This window comes from Ambystoma mexicanum, chromosome 3q, assembly GCF_040938575.1.
Source record: "Ambystoma mexicanum isolate Mex_15411 chromosome 3q, UKY_AmexF1_1, whole genome shotgun sequence".
Classification (NCBI taxonomy): domain Eukaryota; kingdom Metazoa; phylum Chordata; class Amphibia; order Caudata; family Ambystomatidae; genus Ambystoma; species Ambystoma mexicanum.
The window spans coordinates 321,213,909-321,233,908 of record NC_090926.1 but is presented as its reverse complement, the minus strand read 5'-3'; the positions used below and the strand labels follow the sequence as shown (position 1 = coordinate 321,233,908).

The following is a 20,000-nucleotide window of genomic DNA, read 5'->3' as shown; positions in this document are numbered from 1 at the left end:
AAACCTTGGATGTGGGAGCTTGGCGCGTCTGCCCAGTCTGCACAGCACGGGGGCGGGGGCTGTGTGGGGGTACAGTCCACTGTCTGCCATGACGCAGACGTGCTGTCCTATCCACGGCCCTGTTCAGTCATGGCAGCGCCCAGTCTGAGCCGAACTTGGTTTGAGTGACAGGTGGCCCTGAGCGTTAGTCTTCATTTCCAAGAATTATGTAAATCCTGCTTCAAGAAATTAAATTCAAACGGAACGCGTAGAAAAGATGGTATCGTTTTTGACACGTGAAATAAGTAGTTGCCTGAACTAAAATAGAGGCCCTGTGGCGGTGCTTGCGGGCCAAGCGCTGGCCTGTGGGGGTGCTTGCGGGCCAAGCGCTGGCCTGTGGCGGTGCTTGCGGGCCAAGCTCTGGCCTTTCCTTGCCCTGTGAAGAGGAGTGTAAGGCCTCACCCCCCCCTCGATTGACATTATTTTGGCTTGTCTTTTCAGACTTATGGCTTGCACCATCAGGACAAGAACACAGTGGAAATGTTTACCTTTGTGTGCCGCGTGCACGAGGACAGCCCGGCCCAGTTAGCAGGCCTGAAAATGGGTAAGTGATGCCTTCTGACAGTGCGGGCTGGCATTGTTTTTTTTTTTTTAACGTTTTTATTTTTTAAACTGTATTGGAGTGGTGTAACTATTTCCCACAAATATGCCAGCGCAACCGAGCATGACGATGGAGCCCAAACCAACAAAGGGGGCTTGTGCTGGTCCCCCTGACCCCCCCCCATGGTGCATTTTACAGAACACCTTAAGTGAAAAAAAAAGGCTGGTAAAAAGCCAGTTTGCAACTGGTTTGGTAGGGAACGTCATGAAAAAAATCCAATAGATGCAAGTCACTGAGTGAACAAAAGCATTTTCCAACACGTTTTCATTCTGCCTTTGCCCACAATATATGCCAGAATCAAAACATTTTCTCACTGGCTGTGCCCATACATTTCAATGCTGGCTGCACCAATATAAGAGAAGAATTCTAATTCCATAATTCCATATAAGAGAAGAACATACTTGTTTGCTTTGCGATTTTAATTCCAGTAATGATACTATAAGAAGGCCTGTCCACACAGGTTCTGCCAACATATGTCAGTATCTCCATATAAGAACAAACTACTATTGGCTTTGCCATTTAAAAATGCCATGCCACAATATGAAAACCTATCCAAACTGGCTGCACCAAAATGCTAGGCTAGCCACGTAATAACACTACATGCTTGCTTTATCATAGATACCAGTTAAAAAAATGCCTTGACCAAGAAATAGCTTGACTGGCTGCACCAAAGTGCGAGTCTAGCCACATAATACCACTTATGCTTGTGTTATTAAAGATTGACAGTAAAAAAATGCTGCTGCTACAGAATGAAAGTGATTGGTGTACCCCTTGGTGAATGGTCTAAAAGGAACCACAAACCTGGTGATGGACAGCTTGTTTACTCTGCCGTTGCAGTGATTTGGGTACTTGGCATGGACCCACCTCATGCCTGGAATAAGGACAGAAATGTTACCATGGTCCATGGATCCAGCCCCATTAGGGGTTGAATGTGGTTTCCTTAGGATTTATTTGTCTCCGGTTTACTGTAGCAAATCCAGGGCTAATAGCACCAGGGGTGCAGTACTTGAAGGCATTAAAGCATTCTTAAGGATGCTAACTTGGATCAGGGCTAGTAATTTCAAGGCTGTGATGGACTTGAGGACCAGTCTGAACGGGCGTTCGGTTGGCTTCCTTGCCCCATCGCGTCTTCCGTGCTATGAAGGAGAGACCCTGGCATGAATGGGTGTACCTTCAAATACCATTTTTTTACTCATGCATGGAGTATCCCACCTCAAAGGTCCTTGTGGTATTTGCACCCATGCTCTTCAAGCATTGGGGTAAGCAATCAAGGGGGCCCTCACGAGTCACCAAGCCTTAGTTGGGGGCGGCCACCTAAGTGCTTGACAGTCTATGAATCGCAAGTAGCGGGGGAACCTTTAAAAGCCAAGTGGCCTGTGCCTAACAAAAGTGGTAGCATTTTTTAACATGGCAAGAGTCCCTTTTGTGTACTTTTATTTTTTATTTTTATAAAGGTATGTTGATTTATAATTGGTCAAATGCAACAATATCAAAATGTCAAGACGAAATCTACTCTTAATAGGTCCGTGTAGGTGGCAAACTCTCTGTACATTTGAAGGAACTCCACAACTCTCATGTATTCATTCGAATGAGGACAGAGTATATAAAACATTCAAAAAATAAATAACTTTTCGCCAGCTTTGTACACTCTGAAGGGAAAATCTCTCCAAGTGCTTGTGACTGATGGGAGATGGTGACCTTTTCCCGGCTAGAGTAGCAGTTCTGCTCTACATAGTTTCATTGGCTTTTAGGATCGAAAAATCATTCTCAGATATAAAAACACTACTGTTGAGGCCTTTGCTGATGCGTTGGGCGCCCGTCTGAGATGCGAGAGGCCGTTCCTTTTCCGCTCCTGTTGGGGAACTCCTGAGCATCCTTCATAGGGTCAGCCTGAAATCTTCTCACTTATTCTCCGCGCCACTTGCCCACCTGCCCATCCAGACTGCTCTGGCTTCTAGCTGTGGTTGGGGTCCCTAAGAGTTGACATCTAGCGTGACCCCCTGAAAAGCTGCACTCATTGTTGTTTCATGAAGCCAGTACTAGAAATGAATGTAACATTGTGGGAGGTGTTGCATAACGACTCACCGCTTTTCGGGTCGCTTGTGTGGATTAGCACACAGTGAGAAACATGTATGACGAGTTCATTGACCACTTGCCCTCTTGGACTTCTGCGCGTAGATTAAAAGGGAGCCGGGAACACGCTTGGCTTCCTCTCATGGTAAGGGGCACCCCCCCCCCCCCGAGGCTAGTGGTGCAGTTTGGAAGGCCGCTTGCAAGAAACTCGCAGGCATTTCGACTCGGGGCGATGACAGCTGGGAAGCCACCAGCACATGTAATCCTGAATAGATCCTTGCATGGCCTAGATCCACTGCCTGTGTTTCTTGGCATCCCTCTCTCTGAGCCCTTCCTAGTGTACCCTCAAGTCTAGCCTTCGAATTGCAGCCATTTTGAACTCCACTACGCTCCCTTTGTCGTGTGTCCTGAGCTAGCCAGCAGACACAGGTGGGTGCGTCCAGGGGCGGACTGGGAACTAAAAGAGGCCCTGGAAATAATGTCCAAAGTGGCCCCATAGGACACATTTTCAGCAAGCCCAATGCTTTTCCTATGAGAACATTTGGAAATACCACACAAGAGGCCCAGGGTGCAGAGGCCCACCGGGAAATCTCCAGAGTTCCCTATAGGCCAGTCCACCCCTGGGTGCGTCCCCGAGTGGAGGGGCGGTTTTTAGGCCCTGCTGGGCTTGGCCTAAGCCCAATTGCAGCACTGCTTCCGCAGTGGGCCCTTTGCTGCAGCCAGAGTGAATGGTGGTCCTGCAGTGTCCCTATTGGTGAAGTGTGGGGTACAACCAAATGCACCCCATTGGCTGCCCAACCCATGCCCTCACCCTTGCACGGAAGTGTGCGCTACTGACGGACCGTCGTAGTTTGGTGGGCCTGGGGGCAGAGAGTCTTTATTGTGGGTTTGGGAGTCGGTGGGCTGTTATTCTGAGGCTACTTCCACCCCCCCACCCCCTTTCGTGGTGGCACTTTCGGGATTCCTGGTGTGTAAAGGGCCGCATTTCCTGTTGCTTGTGAACATACCCGTAACCATGCGAGGGATCTCCTGGCCCCTGCCTGGAGGCTTGCGCGATCTTGTGGCTCCACGCCGCTGGCCTTACTGGGTTCGGAAGTGTGAGTCACCAAAGCAGAGCTCTTTCGCATCCGCTCTGATGATTGCCGAGGCGTGTGGGGAGAGGGTGCAACCAACCAACCAACCCACCCACGTGCTGTGATGTCTTCCTTCACGCGGGGGCGGCGCTAGACTTCTAGGTTCCATCGCCTTCGCAGCGCTTCACGCCAGGGAAGCGGGCTGTTGCGGGGAAACTGACGTTTCGTTCTTGGTGATTAGGGAGTTAGGAGTGGAGGGTTTAAAAGTGGGTGAAAGGGGCAAGCTGGCACGATCTCCATTCAAACACAGCTGGCCCGCAGACTTCAGCATAGCCACTGGGAAGTGCAGGGAAATGCAGTGCAGGCTAATCCGTACTGTCCTATGAATTGTACAGCAGCCGCCCTGCGGCGGGCCAGTACTGTGCAGTGCCGTGAAGCGCCGGCCAGCGCGGACGCTGCCGGTAACCAGGGCTTCTGAACCTGTGCGTTTTAGGGGACGCTTTTATTGGAGCTGGTGGGCGGTGAAGATTAGCAAGTGGTGATTGCGGGTTTCGGGGGGGAGGGGGGGTCCTCTCTTCCTGCTGATCTGGCCTCACGCGCCCCCTCCTGTGTCCCCCCCCCCTTCCACCCGGTGTGGCTCCACTTCCCCTTCAGGAAATGACACTGCACATTTTATTGAACTTCTGGGAAGACGCTTCGTACTGTTCCAAGAGCAGAAAACATGTTCGCGTTTTTTTTTTCACCCACCTTTCTGACCGAAAGCAACCAGTAAAAAGGCGGGTGCCGTCGTAGGACGCTGCGTAGCCCAAACGCGGCTATGCAGCGTCCCAAATATCCGCAGCTTACTAGCTTTGGGTCCATACATTGCAGGAGAATTCACAGGCTCCAACCCGACCTACCTTTTCATAATTCAAAGGATAATACAATGAGGACGATCGCATTGGGTCCCTTTTTTAAACTTGTTGGGGTTTGAGTCCTATAAAAGATTGTAAGCGAGGGCCAGAGTTGCATCTTAACCAGGACTTTCTTGGGGTAGGCCACCTTTCAACAAAGTGCTCTTACTGGCTGAATATGAAGTGCCAGTCGGTCGCACCAGTGTCTTGTGCCCTCTATGTATTGCCCCAGTCCAGTTTGTGCCTGGTGTACTTATAGGCTACTCGCTGAGTGTATGGATGTCCACATGGAGGGGTGGGGGGGTGCACACCTTGGATGCTCTCATCTCTGCTGACCTCCCTCTCTTGGACCACCCACTCTTCTCTCAACACACCTGAAGCTCTCCTCTTGCCTTGCAGCAGTACATCCAACACAGCCACTGGGTTTCAAAGTCCCCAGACCCATGAAAAAAGTGAGTGACTGCCTTTGGCTCGGCCTACTCGCCTCCATCCACTCCTGCGGCTGACTCCCACCCTCGCTAACCTCAATCTCTCTATCTCTAACACTCTTGCCCCTGTCATGAGGGTCTGACTGAAGCCTTCCAAAAAGTGCAATTCTGGGTATGACTCCGACCTGGCTGCCCTTTACGCAAGTGTAGGTCAGCTGAGCGGAAATGGAATGCGTCGGGCGAACCATCTGACAAACTGGCCTGCCACCTCCTTCAAAGGCATTATCGACTGCATTCACACCAACTTGAAAAAAAATTCAAGCCAGCTTCTTCGCGACATCAAATAACACGGCCGAATGTCTGAAAGGAACTGCAGCCTCTCCTGTCACACCCACCCAGGACCTTTGCTCTGCCCTGGCTGCACACTCCACAATAAAAACCCAAGACAACCCTTCCACCCTCTCCTCCACACCACAGCATACACAAACACCAGCGCCTCCCTTGCAACCCCCCGACCCCCTCCCTGCACTTACCCTCTCTTTGCTCTCAGCCGTCACACTGGATGAGATAATCAGACAAGTCCACTTTATGAAGGATTCATCCCAAAAGGTGGACCCCTGCCCCTCCAAAACCACAATATCCACTCCCTCGCCCCAACATTGGATGATCTCTGAAGCCCCTCCGTTTCCACTGGAGTTTTCCCAACTGCACTTCAGCACTCCCTTGTGTACCCCCTGTTCAAAAAACCCTCTGCCGACCCACCCCCTCCATCCCAGCACACTACCACCCTATCTCTCCTTTCCTGGGCAAACTCCTGGAGAAACTGGCACTCTCTCAGCTGACCCGCCACACTGAATCTATTGGCTGCTCCATGACCATCAATCTGGCTTTACAACATCCAGAGGCATGGAAACTGCTCTTCTGAACACCTGTGAAGACCTGCTCTCAAATCTGGACCTTTAACACTCCCTCTATCCTCATTCTCCTTGACCTCTCCTCTGCCTTCGACAGAGTTAACCACAACATCCTGATCGCATGTCTCTGTGACACCCTGGGAATCGCAGGTCAGGCTCTGGCATGGTTAACCTCCTTCCTCTCTGACCGCCCACCCCAGGTGCAGCGCTGAGCCTTTCACTCGACTATCACTCTCTGAATCAGTGGCGTTCCCCAGGGATCTGACCTATCCCCCTGGTTCTTCAACGTCTATATGGCTTCCCTGGCACGTGTAATTGCCACTTTCACCCCTAACTTCCAATGCTATGTGGACGACCCACAACTATCTTACAGGCTACCCTCAACCTCCTCCTTGCTCATATAATATATAATTTATTATGTCTGCCATTCAGTCATGATGTACTGCAAACAACCTCTGCCTCAACACCATTAAGACTGATTATGCGCATTGGGACCCCTGCTTCCGCACTCCCACTTTCACTCTGGCCAACCTCCCTTGGCCCTGCGCCCGCACGCACTTGTGAGGCTAGAAACCTTGGGGTCATCTTTGAATCCCCTCTCCTTTCCCCTCTCACATCTCGTCTATCAGCTACTCCTCCTCAGAGGTACTCTACCTTTTCTCACTTTCCCCATGCGGCTCACTGTCTCTAGAGCCCTGGTTCTCTCCAGACTGGACTATTACAACAGCCTCTTCCTCATGCTCCCTTTTTCTGCCCTGCACCCTCTGCACCTCATCCAGAACAGAACCACAAGACTTGCCCTTGGCCTCAAGCCCAGGGACTGCATCTCTCGGCGCTGAAATCCCTTCACTGGCTCCCCATGGCTGCAAGGATCAAGTTCAAGACCCCCTGCATTGTTCACAAGGCTTTCTGGGGCCTGCGACCTGCCTACTTGCAACGCTGCCTACCTAAATACTGTCACTCACAAGCCCTCCGCTCATCTAGTTCCAACCTTCTTCGAGTGAGCCGGTTGGCCAAGCAGAGATTTGGAGGGAGAGCCTTATCCTCAGCAGGCGCCTCCCTCTAGAATAGCCTTCCTGCCACCCTCTGCCTTGAGCTGGATCTCCTTAAATTCTGGAAACTTCACAAGACCCTTCTCTTTCCCTACCCTGCTAACCTAGTTCTGTTCTTCCCCTTTCTCCCTCTGCTTCCTTACAGCTTGCTGACTGGCTGCCGGGTGTACCTCAGAATCTTGCAGGTCCCCGGTGCCCCCCCCAGTCCTCTTTCACACTCGCCTCAGGGCTCCCCACCTCACCCACACTAAATGCACTTGAGAAATAACCCGAGTGGTTCTCTCTGCTCTTACCCCAGTCTCATCCGACCGGGTGCACTTGATTCCCCCTCCCTTGTGACCCTCTGTGCACTTGAACAATCTGTACGCACCGTGCCTGAAGTTGGTTTGTCTGTTCTCCCTTGTCTTCACCCCTTAAATGCACTAGTCAAACTGCAGAATCGCTGCCAGGCCCATTTGCTGTCTCTCAAACTGTTAAATGTATTTTTTATGCACTTACTCTGCAGACTTTTATCGTCTCAAAATTTCAAGGGCTCTGAGCGACTGTTCTTTTTCCCTATGTTCCCACCCTCCTTGAGCGCTCTGAAACACTTGCCCTTTGTATAGGTGCTATATAAATAAACAATACAAATAAATAATACAGCAAATGTCCATCATTGCTCTATAATGATGCTGAATTGCATCCAGGGTCCTCAAGGACTTGTTTCTTCAACCCTCCATTATATTTCCCACTAAAACCTCCCCACAAAATTCATATGTGCCGCCCGTTCGCCTCTCCCAATCTATTGACTGCGTTCTCGCGGTGCCTCTGGTTCAAGGGAGCTGTGCTAATTGCCCATTTCCCATCTGCCCTGGTATATCCCGGTCATGCACATCACTAGACATCCTCCTTCTGATCAATCCCCCGCTGTCCTCTATGGCCCTTCTGGATCGGTGGACTGCCCATATCTGGGACCCACCCGCTGTCCTCTATGGCTCTGTCTGGCATTCTGGATCTGTGGACCTCCCGCTGTCCTCTAGGGCCCTGTCTGGCATTCTGGATCTGTGGACATCCTGATGTTCTCTATGGCCCCCTCGGTCCTCTGTCTGTGAGAGCTAGCATGTGTCTTGCAGTTTGTTCAATATATCCTTTTTTTTATTTATTTATTTTTTTCTTTTGTCCTTTGCAGGAGACACCATCACTGGAGTGAATGGCATTAACGTTGAAGGTGTGCGCCACCGCGACATTGTGGAGATCATGAAGGCCTCCGGAAATGTCATAAGGTAGAGAACCCCTTTGCTCGTTATCCAAGCGGCAACAAGTTCTGGCAGACAAAAACGAAACCTGCATTGGTAAAGAACAGCCCTGGTGTTCCCAGTATGTTGTGATTTTTGTGTAATTGCAATTTACATTCATCAGCAAAAAAATGCAATGCAAATGCTAGGGCCCTGCATACCATAGAAGTCAAAACGTATAGGTGGTTCTATGCAATAGTTCTGCATTTTAAAGAATGAACACAAAAGCTGAATTTCTTTTTTGTGTCCGCTTTAAAATGCTGAAATATCACATACAGTGCCCCCCTCGCAAGGTGATCCATTCCCCACCCTCTCCCACTGATGAAGTTAATCGGGGTGTGTGGGGTGGGGGGGTTAATAGCCAGGATGTTTGGAGTGCCTGAATGACTGGGACCACTGTGGGCTGTGATTGGTCCATGACTGGGATGCCTGCATGATAGCAGATCTTCGATTGGAATTCCTTGATTTTGGCGCAAAGCAAATCTTAGATAAGGGGCTCAGAATCCATTCCAGGTCGATCACTTGAGTTCTTCTGAACTGCAGAAGTAGCCAAGAATCCTGCAATAAAGAAACAGACTTGTGAACCCGCCAGAGGACACTTTGAGGTTTGGCTCCCTTCGCCCTCGGTTGTCCCGGCAGACCCCTGTTTTCTTAATCGATCAAGAAGGCCTGCGATGGCATTTCGCCCCTTTGGAGTAGTGGAACAACTACTCTCGGCGGCCCCTGCTTACTCACTTAAGGAGCCTGTTCTTAAGTGTTTCTGGGACATCCAGTGAACTGTCCAGCTCTAACTCAGGGTATCTCGCAGAACCGCTGCCATCTTGCGTTGAAACCTGAGACTTGGGGACATTGCGTGCTTGTGGTCCTGTGCCCTCTCCCGCTAAATTTCACAGGCCTAGCTCCTCTGGGTCCTGAATTGGGTGAGTTGTAATGCAGCCCACAACCTTTTAGTGAGGGTTGATGTAGGTGTCTTGCTGACCGGCTCTCCTGTGCCCTGAAGCCTGCTGCACCAGAATTTTCTTTGTGTCTCCTTCGGAAGCTGAGAAAAGGCAACTGTCCCGTCACGAACGATCGTTCTAGCCCACAGCTGCTGCGAGCCGGAGCACAGTGGAAATACAGGACGCAAACCTACTAACGACCAACTAAACTGGCAAAGTTTGGTCTGGACTGTGCTGAGGGTTGGTGAGTACTTGCATCACTTACCGGTGGCCCCCTCGCACAACCAATCCCATTTACGCACAAATATCCCTTAAAGGTATGTGCTTCTGGCTGGGCTAGCCTGTGCTCCCCAGCTGCTCCACCTTTTGGAAACTGCTCTGCTGCCAAGGGCAGACCCTACTTGAATATTGAGAACCAATTTTTCATCACCTCAAGACCCTTCCTGACTTGCTAGATCTCCCTTAAGAAGAGCTGCTTTTTCCCCATCTTTGTGATTGTGCATTTTTACGCACAACTGTACTGTTGAGCACAAGGCTCCCCACTTCTTAAGTTAAGGGCTGGACTCGAAAGTAAGGGAATGACTTCAAAGAATTGTCTAATGCTCCCAATATGTTAACCAACCCTTTCCCTTACAGGTTGTGGCTTTTACTCCTTTGTCGCATTAGGAAGGTGTGTGTGTCCGTGTGTGTCCGTGTGTGTCCGTGTGTGTCTGTGTGTGTCTGTGTGTGTCTGTGTGTGTCTGTGTGTGTCTGTGTGTGTCTGTGTGTGTCTGTGTGTGTCTGTGTGTGTCCGTGTGTGACACCAGAGTTTACTTGCGTCATTTTGTCCGACCAATGATTTATTAATTTTTTCTATACACTTGTCTAAGAGTAATTTTTGGTTTGTTACTGTGTGTGCTCATTGTGGGCTTCTGATCACCCCCTCCTCCCCTCTTCCTGAGCCTTAGTCTTGATCGACTGCCAAGCTACAAGATTGGTCTTGCTTGTCCAGAAGGTTCCCCTGTTTCACTAAACTAGGGTGGGCTCCTGAACCTCTTCCCACCAGGTCAGAGTTTAGAAATCCATCTCAACAATGACCAGCCAGCAAGGAGGTGAAGCACCAATTGCTCCCTTAATGGCTATAAATCCTTCTTTGACAGCAAAGGGCCGTGGAGAAACCAGTGTTAAAAGGCAAGAGTGTGATAACACTTCTGTATACCCTGAGGGAAGTCCAACTGTAATTACATTTGAGATGTTGAAGAATTTCTTGTGGAAGATTGATTGGAATATTGAACTTTTAGTTTAAAAAAAAAAACGAAGGAATGGGTTATGTGCCACAATATACTAGCGAGTGGCAAGAAGTACAGGCCAGATTACATCAATTACATAGTTAACGTGTCCTTTTATTCTGAGAGCTTTTGTTATTTTGGTTTCATCCATTAACTACCTTCAATATAATGGGAGCAAGATTAAACCTTAGTGTTGCGTTTGTAAAAACAAAAGTTCCCTCAAGACTAGCAGATACTTGGTAGTGCAATGTGACGCCTGTTTTGCACGGATCTAGTTTTTGAGATTTGTAAAAAACTTGAGGTAACTTGTACAACGGCATGTTGGATATGATGCTCGGAAGGTAAGCGGCATTAGCTAATTATTGCTTTAATGAATTATTGGTGTTTTATACAGAATATATTGCAGAACTGGGGTATGAAGTGTGGATTTATAACATTATAATACAATGAAATGCATACGTTTCATGTGAATTGTAAATGAATTGCTTGTCTGCGTGGAAAGTAAATTTTCACTGTAATCCACGATAGTAAAATCTCCAAGCAGCTATGATCGGCACTTTACCTGGGGGAAGGAAGTGCCACTGTACTCTGCGGTAGTAATTGCAGGGAGGATGTTGGGCCTAGGCGGTGGTCTGAGGAAGCAGTAGTTGCAGTACTTTTGTCTTCCCTTCTGCCGCTCACTGGAACCACTGGTTGGTGGTTTACCTGTGCATGAGTTGATGGGTCGTCCTTCACCTTGGTGGGTGTGCAGCCAGAGCTCCATCGCAGAAAAGGGGCTGTTAGAACAAGGTGCCTCTCGGTGTGTACACTCGAGAATGAGCAAACCACTGGTCAAAGCGGGTGGGAGAGGTTTGAATGGTGCTGCCCTACTTACTTTTTTACGAGCTTTCACCGTTCCTGTACTTTGATTTTAAAAAGAAGCTCCCTCAGAATGGTTTTGTTCTAAAATAAAGTTTAAGGAGAAGTTGAAACTTGCATTTCATTTCATTGCGTCCGGGGTCGCGCTCCTAAAGGTATGACGCTCTCTGAAACAGCAGGCGCATTTGTTTTTTGCTTTCGCACTACTGGGGAATCGAACCTGGGACGGGCTGGATCAGCTCCAAACTAGTCCCCGAACTGCTAGATTGCAAAGCACATTCTCTAGCCGCCTCAGACCCTGCTGTCGCAGTAATTGGAATGTTTCTTTTGCATTCAAGCAACTTAATGTGAAAATATTGCAGGCATGGCTGTGCGTGCAGTTAATGGGTAGGTGGGAGGGGTGGCTTTAATCTTTATCATGTCCTTTAATGGGTGTGAATGGTGGTTGATTGGAAAGGGGAGGGTGCATAAAGCTGCCTGCTGTGGGGCAGGGCAATACATAAAGGTATTGGGGTCTTTTTTGTTTGTTGCCCCCACTATTGCTTTCAGCCTTTACACAGTGGTGGGGGTGGAATGGAGAAAAGGGGGTGGGGATGGGGTCAAAACATGTGGTCTTGGTTAAACACACACAGGGGAATCGCGGAGTAACTGCTAGATAACATCAGGTATGTGCAGGACCTATGTTTTTCCCCTTATTGTTGTCTTCAGAGGTATAACTGGGGGGGGGGACCCTCCCAGCTCAGCAGTCTGCATGGCAGGGTTCTGCAAGATGTGGCTTGCCAGATGTTTTGGACTAGAACTCATCAGCCCTACACAGCATAGCCAATGGTGAGGAGTCCTGTGAGTTGTAGTCCAAAACATCTGGAGAGCGGCAGGTTGCATACCTCGGCTTAATGGGATGGACACCTAGGTATCGCCCTTGGAGCTGAACGATTGACGGGAATTCTGATCAAGGAATTCCAACTGTTCGATGGAATTAATTCAAAGCTTGACTATCGTTTTTGGTTGACTGTAGACGGTCCATATGAGTCTCTTGGCGGAAGACTGCTTGCCACAATGATCCATTAATCTGCATCCAAACATTATAAAGCTGACTTCACTAGAGAAAAGTTCTTCAATCCACACTTTGAGGGAAGTGTTTGTGACCCGAGTAGTTGCTGGTCTGTTACTGATCTGCAGATGAAGCACATCGTGGGGGCCCTACTGCTCAGACACAAAAGTGATGAAACGTATCACTCTAGCAGGTGGAGGCCCCGTCTTTCTGTTGATCGGTCCACATGTTGGTGATCGTGAGTAAGGTACTGCCGAAGAGGCTCGTCCACATTGGCTCGCACCTCTGGCAGAACGGTCATTCGTGCCCTCGTCTTTTGCAGATCAGATTGTGACTTTTACTTGGCGCCACACAATGCCACCTGGAGCCTGGCAGGGTTACCAGTACTGTGTGCTTAGGATCTTTTCTTCTTTTTGTCTACAGTTGAGTTGTGCCATTGATTTCTGGTCCTGTGCATGGAAGAGCAGGCCCACCCTTCTTCTGGGTGGTTTGTTAGGTGGCCAAGGCTTCTCTGTAACACTGTAGCTCTTGTGCTTGCTGTGTGGCTGTTGTTGGCTTTGGTCGAAGCGCTTCCTTTGATTTGCTCTTCTGTGGCTTGTGTGGCAGGGAAGCTTATGCCTTCTGATAACGCCATTTTATGCATTTTGAAGGTTGGAGACGCTGTACGGCACAGAAATCCGAAGGACTGAGCTGGAGGCCAGGCTGCAGTATCTGAAGGTAAGGGTGGCCCACCACCTGCAGCGTAACTTCCTTTGCCCCCCCACCCCTGTGTTTGGATCTTCCAAGTCGGTCCTTGGTAGCTTGCATGAGGATGAAGCGGGTGGATCCCATGTCTGGTTCCCAGCCCATCTAGTGGGGGAGGGGCAGTGAAAGTAGAACTTCATGCAGCATTCTTTATTTTATTATAATTTTTTTTTCCTACAGCAAACCCTTTATGAAAAATGGGGTGAATACCAGTCTCTGATGGTCCAGGAGCAAAGATTAGTGCATGGTAAGGAGGGGTTTTCGGGGATGGGGGGAGGGAGGGGAGGGTCTCCTGCTCAAAGGCTAAGGAATGTTTCACTTCTGTTCATGAGATAAAAAGGGGGGGTTGACTTTGTGTGCAGGCGATGGTGGGGATTCTTTATCACTGTGAAAGGCGTATCGCCTGTGAAGTGGGGGGGTATGGGGGGGGGTCCTACCGGTGCAGAGGATGGAGGGGTCTTCCTCTGACTGGAATGGGGAGGGGGTACTGGGTCGACGAGGGATGGAAAAGAAACATTAGTGCAGGGGGGCAGGTTCCTGTTCGGTGGTGGTGGGGCATGGTTATGGTCGGCTCTTGAACACAGATGACTCGGGAGCCAGATCTAGGGTAGAATGCGGGTTTATTCTTCATGGGGTCTCTGCAGCCAGCGGTCAGTCGCCAGCCTCGGTTGCCCTTAAGTGGCTTTCCTGGGATTTTAAACCTGCAGTGAGGCTAAAGGTAGAGTGAACTCTGGTGATCTGGCGGTCTCCCACCAGGCAGCCGCTTAGGAAAGGCCTGGTACATGTTTTCTTATCAGCTATGTGACTCTTCCAAGCCCACGTGCAACCAGTACTGCCCGAGCACTACTGCTATTTTAAATGACCCGCTGTTTTGTGGTATCTGCTGTAGTCCCTGTGGTCTAGCTCTCTTCTGGGTGAAGTTTCTGACGCTGTATGTGTGGTCTTTTTGAGGTGGGAATGCTTTGCATGCATTTGTTTACATTCCCATGGTGATGTCCCCGCTACTTCCTCTGCTTTTTAGATTACATCTGTGAGACTGACGGCCATTTTGTGTTTTGTTTCTCTCCCCCCCCACCCCCCCCCCCCCTTAGGGATAGTGGCTAAGGATCCCAGCGTCTACGAGACCCTGGAGTCTGTGCGGTCCTGCATTTACGGGACCAGCCTCTACGCTGGTCCAGACTCCCTGCGGCACCTCCTCTCTGCTGGCAGTACATGTAGCAGTGCCAGCTGCCTCAGTAGTGCCGCCGAGGAAGATCCCTTGTACCAGACCTGCTACTTTGACTCGGTCGACTCTCTGGTGGAGGTACCAGCTCTCCATTGCAAGGCCGCCAGCAGCAACCCGAACCGGCCCACCCTCATCCGCAGCTCCAGCATGAAGTGTGCCTCCAGCAATGGGGGCCCTGCACGCAGCTGGGACAAGCCGCAGGAGCAGAGCAGCTATGTGGCAGCCCCAAGGAAATCGAAGCACAAAAGTTTTCGCAAACGGCTCTTAAAATTCATCCCTGGACTCAACCGATCCTTAGAAGAGGAGGAAAGCCATTTGTAGAGGGCTATTGTGACTATCTGACGACCTTGTTAGTGCAGCAGGTCCTCGATGGAAGAGAGCCCCTTGGAGGGTAACTATTAGAGTATCCTTGGACCATTGGTGATATGTTGAGGTCACATCCCTCTTCCCAGTGGCCAGGCCGGTCTGGGCCTCTCCAGAATGAACTGGTCCTATACTCAGAAGAGCCCCTGGTAGGGGACCGTGTGGCTTTTTCCAGGTTACTTGGCACCATCTTGTTCTGAAAGTTGGCCAGGAATTCCACTTAGACGCTTTGCCGCCCCCTGGTGTAGATGAAGAGAATTGACTCTGGACACTGCACAGCTGTTGTCCTGGAACTCTGCTGAGCTCCCAAGAAGGTTCAACGGTGGCTGGCACACTGTTTTGGGAAGTACAGCGCCCCGTGAGGCCCTGTCGTGCCCAGGGGGTGGGGGAAAATAATAACTTTGACCAAGGTTTGGTTGGGGACCTCGCTAGCGATCGAAAGTGTGGGAGGAGTTTGTACGGGTCTGCCCGAGACATTAAGTTATTTATTTATTGTTTTTCTATGTATGAGAGTTGAATGAGAAATGTTGGCTTTTTGTTCTACTATATCGTCCTTTCAGCATCCCTGTGGTGCGTGCTCTTCGTTGTGTTTGGATGCTGTGGAAGCCGAGGAAGGACGCACGCGTTGTGCGTGCGTGCGGGTCGCCCACCACGCCCCCTTCGTTCCTTACTTTCATTGTCTGTCTTGCTTCCCAGAGCTTCGCTTCCTCCAAAGCCTGCTTTTCATTATTTAATTGGCAGCACATCTCCCTTTGAAGCTGGGGAAGGAAAGCGGCGGGGGCGCAGACCTTCCAGACGCGCACACCAGGCGCAGTGTTTTTGATTTTTTTTGTAGAGCAGCCTCTCCAGTGTGGACAAGAAACTTCTGACATTGTGGAGGGTTGTAGATGTGGTTGTAGATGTTAACGCGGAACACAATGGCAACTTTTGTCTCGCAATATATACACTTACACTCCGTCATTGGACACCTTTATTGTAGCCGAGACTTTTATTTTTGCAAACGAGATGCATTCTGGGCATTGTATGCCCTTCCCCGAACGGCAACTACGATTCTGAGCATGTCTAGCTGACAGTCTGTCAACGCAGGACCGCTGGGCACTTAGCCATGTATACACCGTTGGGGCAGCATTCTCCTATTTCGGGGTACTGGTTTAAAGATTTGCGTCTCTTTATAACCCCTTCATTTTCTCTCCTAACCCAGCCCACAATGAGGATAGGACCAGCAGCCCCAACCGAGTCGCTGGATGGAGTGCCAGTAAAGGGCTCGTCCAACAGCTGGGCAGGCATGCCCTGGGCAGTGCCTCAGGAGATGCAAGTGTCTGGGCAGGGCCATTCCATTGCCTGTTCAACATAGGCAGGTGCACCCCAACGCCACAGCAGAGGCCTAGACTAGAGCAACAGTTGCCCCCAGCGGCACACCCCACGCGCGACAGGTGCCCTCCACGCCCCAAGTACGTCACCATGCATTCCTCCTGCAGCGCTAAACAGTTGTTGAGTTGCACGCCTAGGAATCCCTGGCGTTCCTTCCTGTCTTCAGGGCCCGGAAGGAACAATGGCCCCAGGGCTGGCGTTCCGAGTTCACCGTTTCCTCCCCGCCTGCGGGAATGACGAGCTGGGCTGCTGCCAAGCTGATCGGCCCTGCGCCCCTGCGCCTTTCCTGTCCCAGAGCAGCTCGGGTGTGCGGCCTCGAGCAAGGCTTGAGCTGCCGGCAGCCATGCTTGGGCCAGTCTGCAGCGGTGTAGAGCAGTCCCGGTACATTCCGATAGAAGTGTGGTCCCCCATGGGGGCTCGTATTCTACTGTGGGGGGCTCTGGAAGGAAGGAAGGGTCCGCCACGTCACCCTTTTATCGTCCTAGCAGTCGGGAAGCTGCCCGTGTTCTGCAAGTACACCCATGCTGTAGGAAAACGGAGCGACTCCTCACCCGCCAGTGCTTCTGGAAATTGAGCAGGGCTGGGCAGAGGTCTTTCCCCGGCCGCACCAGAATTCTCTCGATTAGCCAAAAGACCAGAGTGCCCCTCATTCCCCCTCACCCTCAAGGACCAGAAGGCAGCTTCACACCTTCGCGGATGTGATGGCCAGTACAGCGCTTTTCAGGTTTGAAAGTATTAACCAGACGGATTTTGTGTGCCAAAAAAGACAATGCATCATTTAACAGTTCTTGCACAAAATCCAGACCACAGGTTGAGCTGCACCCACGGGCAGAGTTGCTTTTTCAATTAATCAACCAGAATCTTTCTCAGAAAACCTTTCCCCCCTAATTATCGGGGTTAAGTGCTGTCGTGTCAGGAGGTAGACCTGGGATCCACGCTTCCCAAGTTGCTCTGTTCTAGGTCCTTGTTAGTTTTGCTGGTGTTCTGCTGTCAGGGTGTCTTCCACTGGGGGGGGGGGGGGGGTGTGTCTTACTACCCTGAACATACTTTGGGGGTGCCTGGACAGCTGGCAGGGAATGGGGGTCACTAGCTGGTGCATGTACTCCTGATTTAATAACCGTTTACGTCTAGCTTGGTTAGGATCATGCCAAATCTGTTACGGTGCAAAATAAACAAAAGGCCAAACCGCCATTTCAATGTTCACTCAAAAAAACCTATGTTCTTCACGATAACGTATACAGCATGTGGCCTCTCTGCAGCCTTTCCACCGCCGCTCCACCCGTTCCTCAGTCGGGAAGAGCTGGAGGTGTTGATGCTGTATGTTTCAGTAAGTTTTTTGCTTGGAATAATTTGAAGCTGAATGGCATTTGGTAACGGATACTTGACACCCCAAGTATGTTGCATGGGCCTTGATTCAGGGTGGAAATAATTGGTGGTCTTTGTGTTGGAGTGTGCATGTGTGGGACTTTTTATTTATTTTTTTTGTTTATTTTTTCCCTTTTTCCTCGCTTTACCTGTTTTAATGTGTGGAGTAATATTACACTGAGGGGAGATGGTGTCGGTTGGTTGATCCTTGATGGTTAGAGGTGCCTTGTGTCCAGGATTTTGAAGTCTGGTATTCACTAGATGGCAAAGGATCTCTCTGGTGGCATACCGTTTCAGAGGTGTATCTGGGGGTGATGGCACCAGAAAGGAAGCAGTGGAGAAAGAAGGAAGTGGGACCTAGCTTTAGGCAGCCATCTTGTGTGGACAATTGCAGGGAAGTCCGCAAATGGGACCTTGTTGTTGGGCTGAGCAGCAGGAGAGCCTGCTGCGGCACTGTGCTCTGAGAGGCCAAGTTTGTGGGGGGCCTTTAGCTGCCTTAGCCAATTTTTACCAGTCCACCCTAGACTTTATGCAAAATCCGAGTATCAACCGTGGCGTCCCTGCGATGGTGATATCAGAATATTTTTCAAACTGGGACCGCTTTGCACCCTTCCCCTTGAAAACTCCCTGCCGCAGCCTATCCATTGACCGGTCTCACAGTGGGCCCCCTGGCTGTTAAATCTACCTCATCCTCCCAAAGCTAAACTCTTAACATTGGCTTCAGTAGGTGGTAGACTGCATGGCACTGGGCCACTATTGGCACAAGTCTTTGGAAGGCATACCCTTGTCTGGGATGGACTGCACAGGTGCTTGTTGGTGTGGCAGGGTGTTGGAAGGCAGCGGGTGGACCGCCGGGCAGAATGTTAGGGGGTAACTACTTTGAGGGGCAGTCGCGGCTGCCCTGGATGGGCAGACTGGCAGCGCCTGGCTTTGGCATGCAGCTTGAACTCTTCTCCAGTAAGATGTAACCAGTCCACGTCTTGATGGGGAGCTTATACCAAAGAAAGGACGTTTTCACCACTGTTCATGGCCTTTATTGCTGTGCTTGGTTGCCAGTCTTGCTTCAGTTTCCAACGGTTTGGTTTTCCTGAAGACATGGGCCAAACGCTCCCAAAACATCAAAAGAGAAGCGCCACTACACAAGCACGAAAATACCGCTCAGGGTGACTCCCATGGAAAATGTTTTGCCTATTGTGGGTTCCAAGAAAATGTTCCTTTGTGTTTCTGGGACTGTGGCTTGGCGGAGCGGGAGAGGGGGGAGGGTGGCTCTGAGTGGGTTTAACTGTTTCTGCAGATTCTTCCTGTTTCATGTTCTTTTCACTGTACACAAGTTTGTTTTCATTTCGCCGCAGTTAAAATTGCTATTTCAAAGGAAAGCACTTGTTTATAAACGTCTGCTTTGAGGAATTATGTCCAGTTCAGAGTTATTTTACTTGTGTTTTTCAAATACATGCATTTATTTTGACATTGTTTGCCTCTGTGGCATTGCAGCCATAAGGCAATCTTGTGCGTGTATAGAACCACGTCCTGACCTCACACATACCCTTCAATGTGTGCATAGTGCCATCTCCCTCTCTCTCCCTCTCTCTCCCCCTCGCCCCCTTTCCCCGTCTCTCCCTCTCTCCCTCTTTCTCTCTCTTACCCCCCCACCCCAAAACACACACAAGTGCATGGTATCTGCCAAAGTACACACAATCCACTTATTTCTAATCGGCACTGTTTTTGTAACTGCTCTTCTTTTTGCAGCTAAGGGGCCGTGATAGAAATGTAAGGTTCTTTTTCCTTACTGGAGCAGCTTATAATACTTGTTTTTGGGGTTTGAGTGGGATGCGGGGTCTGCCTCAAAGTTCCAGATTTGTATCTTCAGGAGAAGCCTCCATGTTGGTCTTTTGGGGTCCTGCTGTATTTCAAGGCAGTGTGTTGGTTCCTCTGGTCCTGCCCTTTGTAGAAAAGTCCTCATGTGGGTTTCCCAGAGGCCTGCCTGCTCTGAAGGCTGATTTAGTTCCTCTTAGGGACCTGGTCTTTTTTTTTCCCAAAAGCTCAGTGGTCCTGACTGCTCGAGGTTCATTTTTGCCTCAAACTCCCTCCATCATCTGGTCTTTCATTAGAAGAATCCATGTTGGACCATGTCTTTAGTGCCCCCCCCTCCCGATCCCATCCTTTCTTTTTTGTGCCCGTGGGAGCAGGACGGAGGAGATCCACCCTTTGTAGAAGTGGCTGCACATGGGCCGCCCCCGTTCTGTACTTTCCACACTGGTCGCCTGTCGTGCTTAATTTGTGGGGGTGTATGCCAGGGCTCAGCCCTGGCACTTATTTTTGAGCACAGCACTTATTGTCACTGACTCACTTTAATTATAAAGTGGGTGTGTTCATCAACCACAATGAGCAGATGCGAGCTGTAGTGTAACCCCAAATATGTCAACACTGTGGGGAGCAGCTATGGGTGGTGGTGGCAGCAGTGGTGGGGAAC

General features: G+C 50.2%; 1 protein-coding gene across 1 annotated transcript in view; it reads left to right on the top strand.

The window, feature by feature from the left end:
* Window positions 1-18,940, top strand: part of TAMALIN (trafficking regulator and scaffold protein tamalin) — a 95,709-nt gene extending 76,769 nt beyond the window's left edge. Inside the window, exons 4-8 of the mRNA XM_069653895.1 lie at window positions 481-583; window positions 8,242-8,335; window positions 13,113-13,179; window positions 13,387-13,453; window positions 14,298-18,940. Of these exons, the coding sequence (XP_069509996.1) occupies window positions 481-583; window positions 8,242-8,335; window positions 13,113-13,179; window positions 13,387-13,453; window positions 14,298-14,752 (786 nt within the window). The 3' untranslated portion in view covers window positions 14,753-18,940. The remainder of the gene's footprint in view (window positions 1-480; window positions 584-8,241; window positions 8,336-13,112; window positions 13,180-13,386; window positions 13,454-14,297) is intronic.
* Window positions 18,941-20,000: the final 1,060 nt, after the last annotated feature.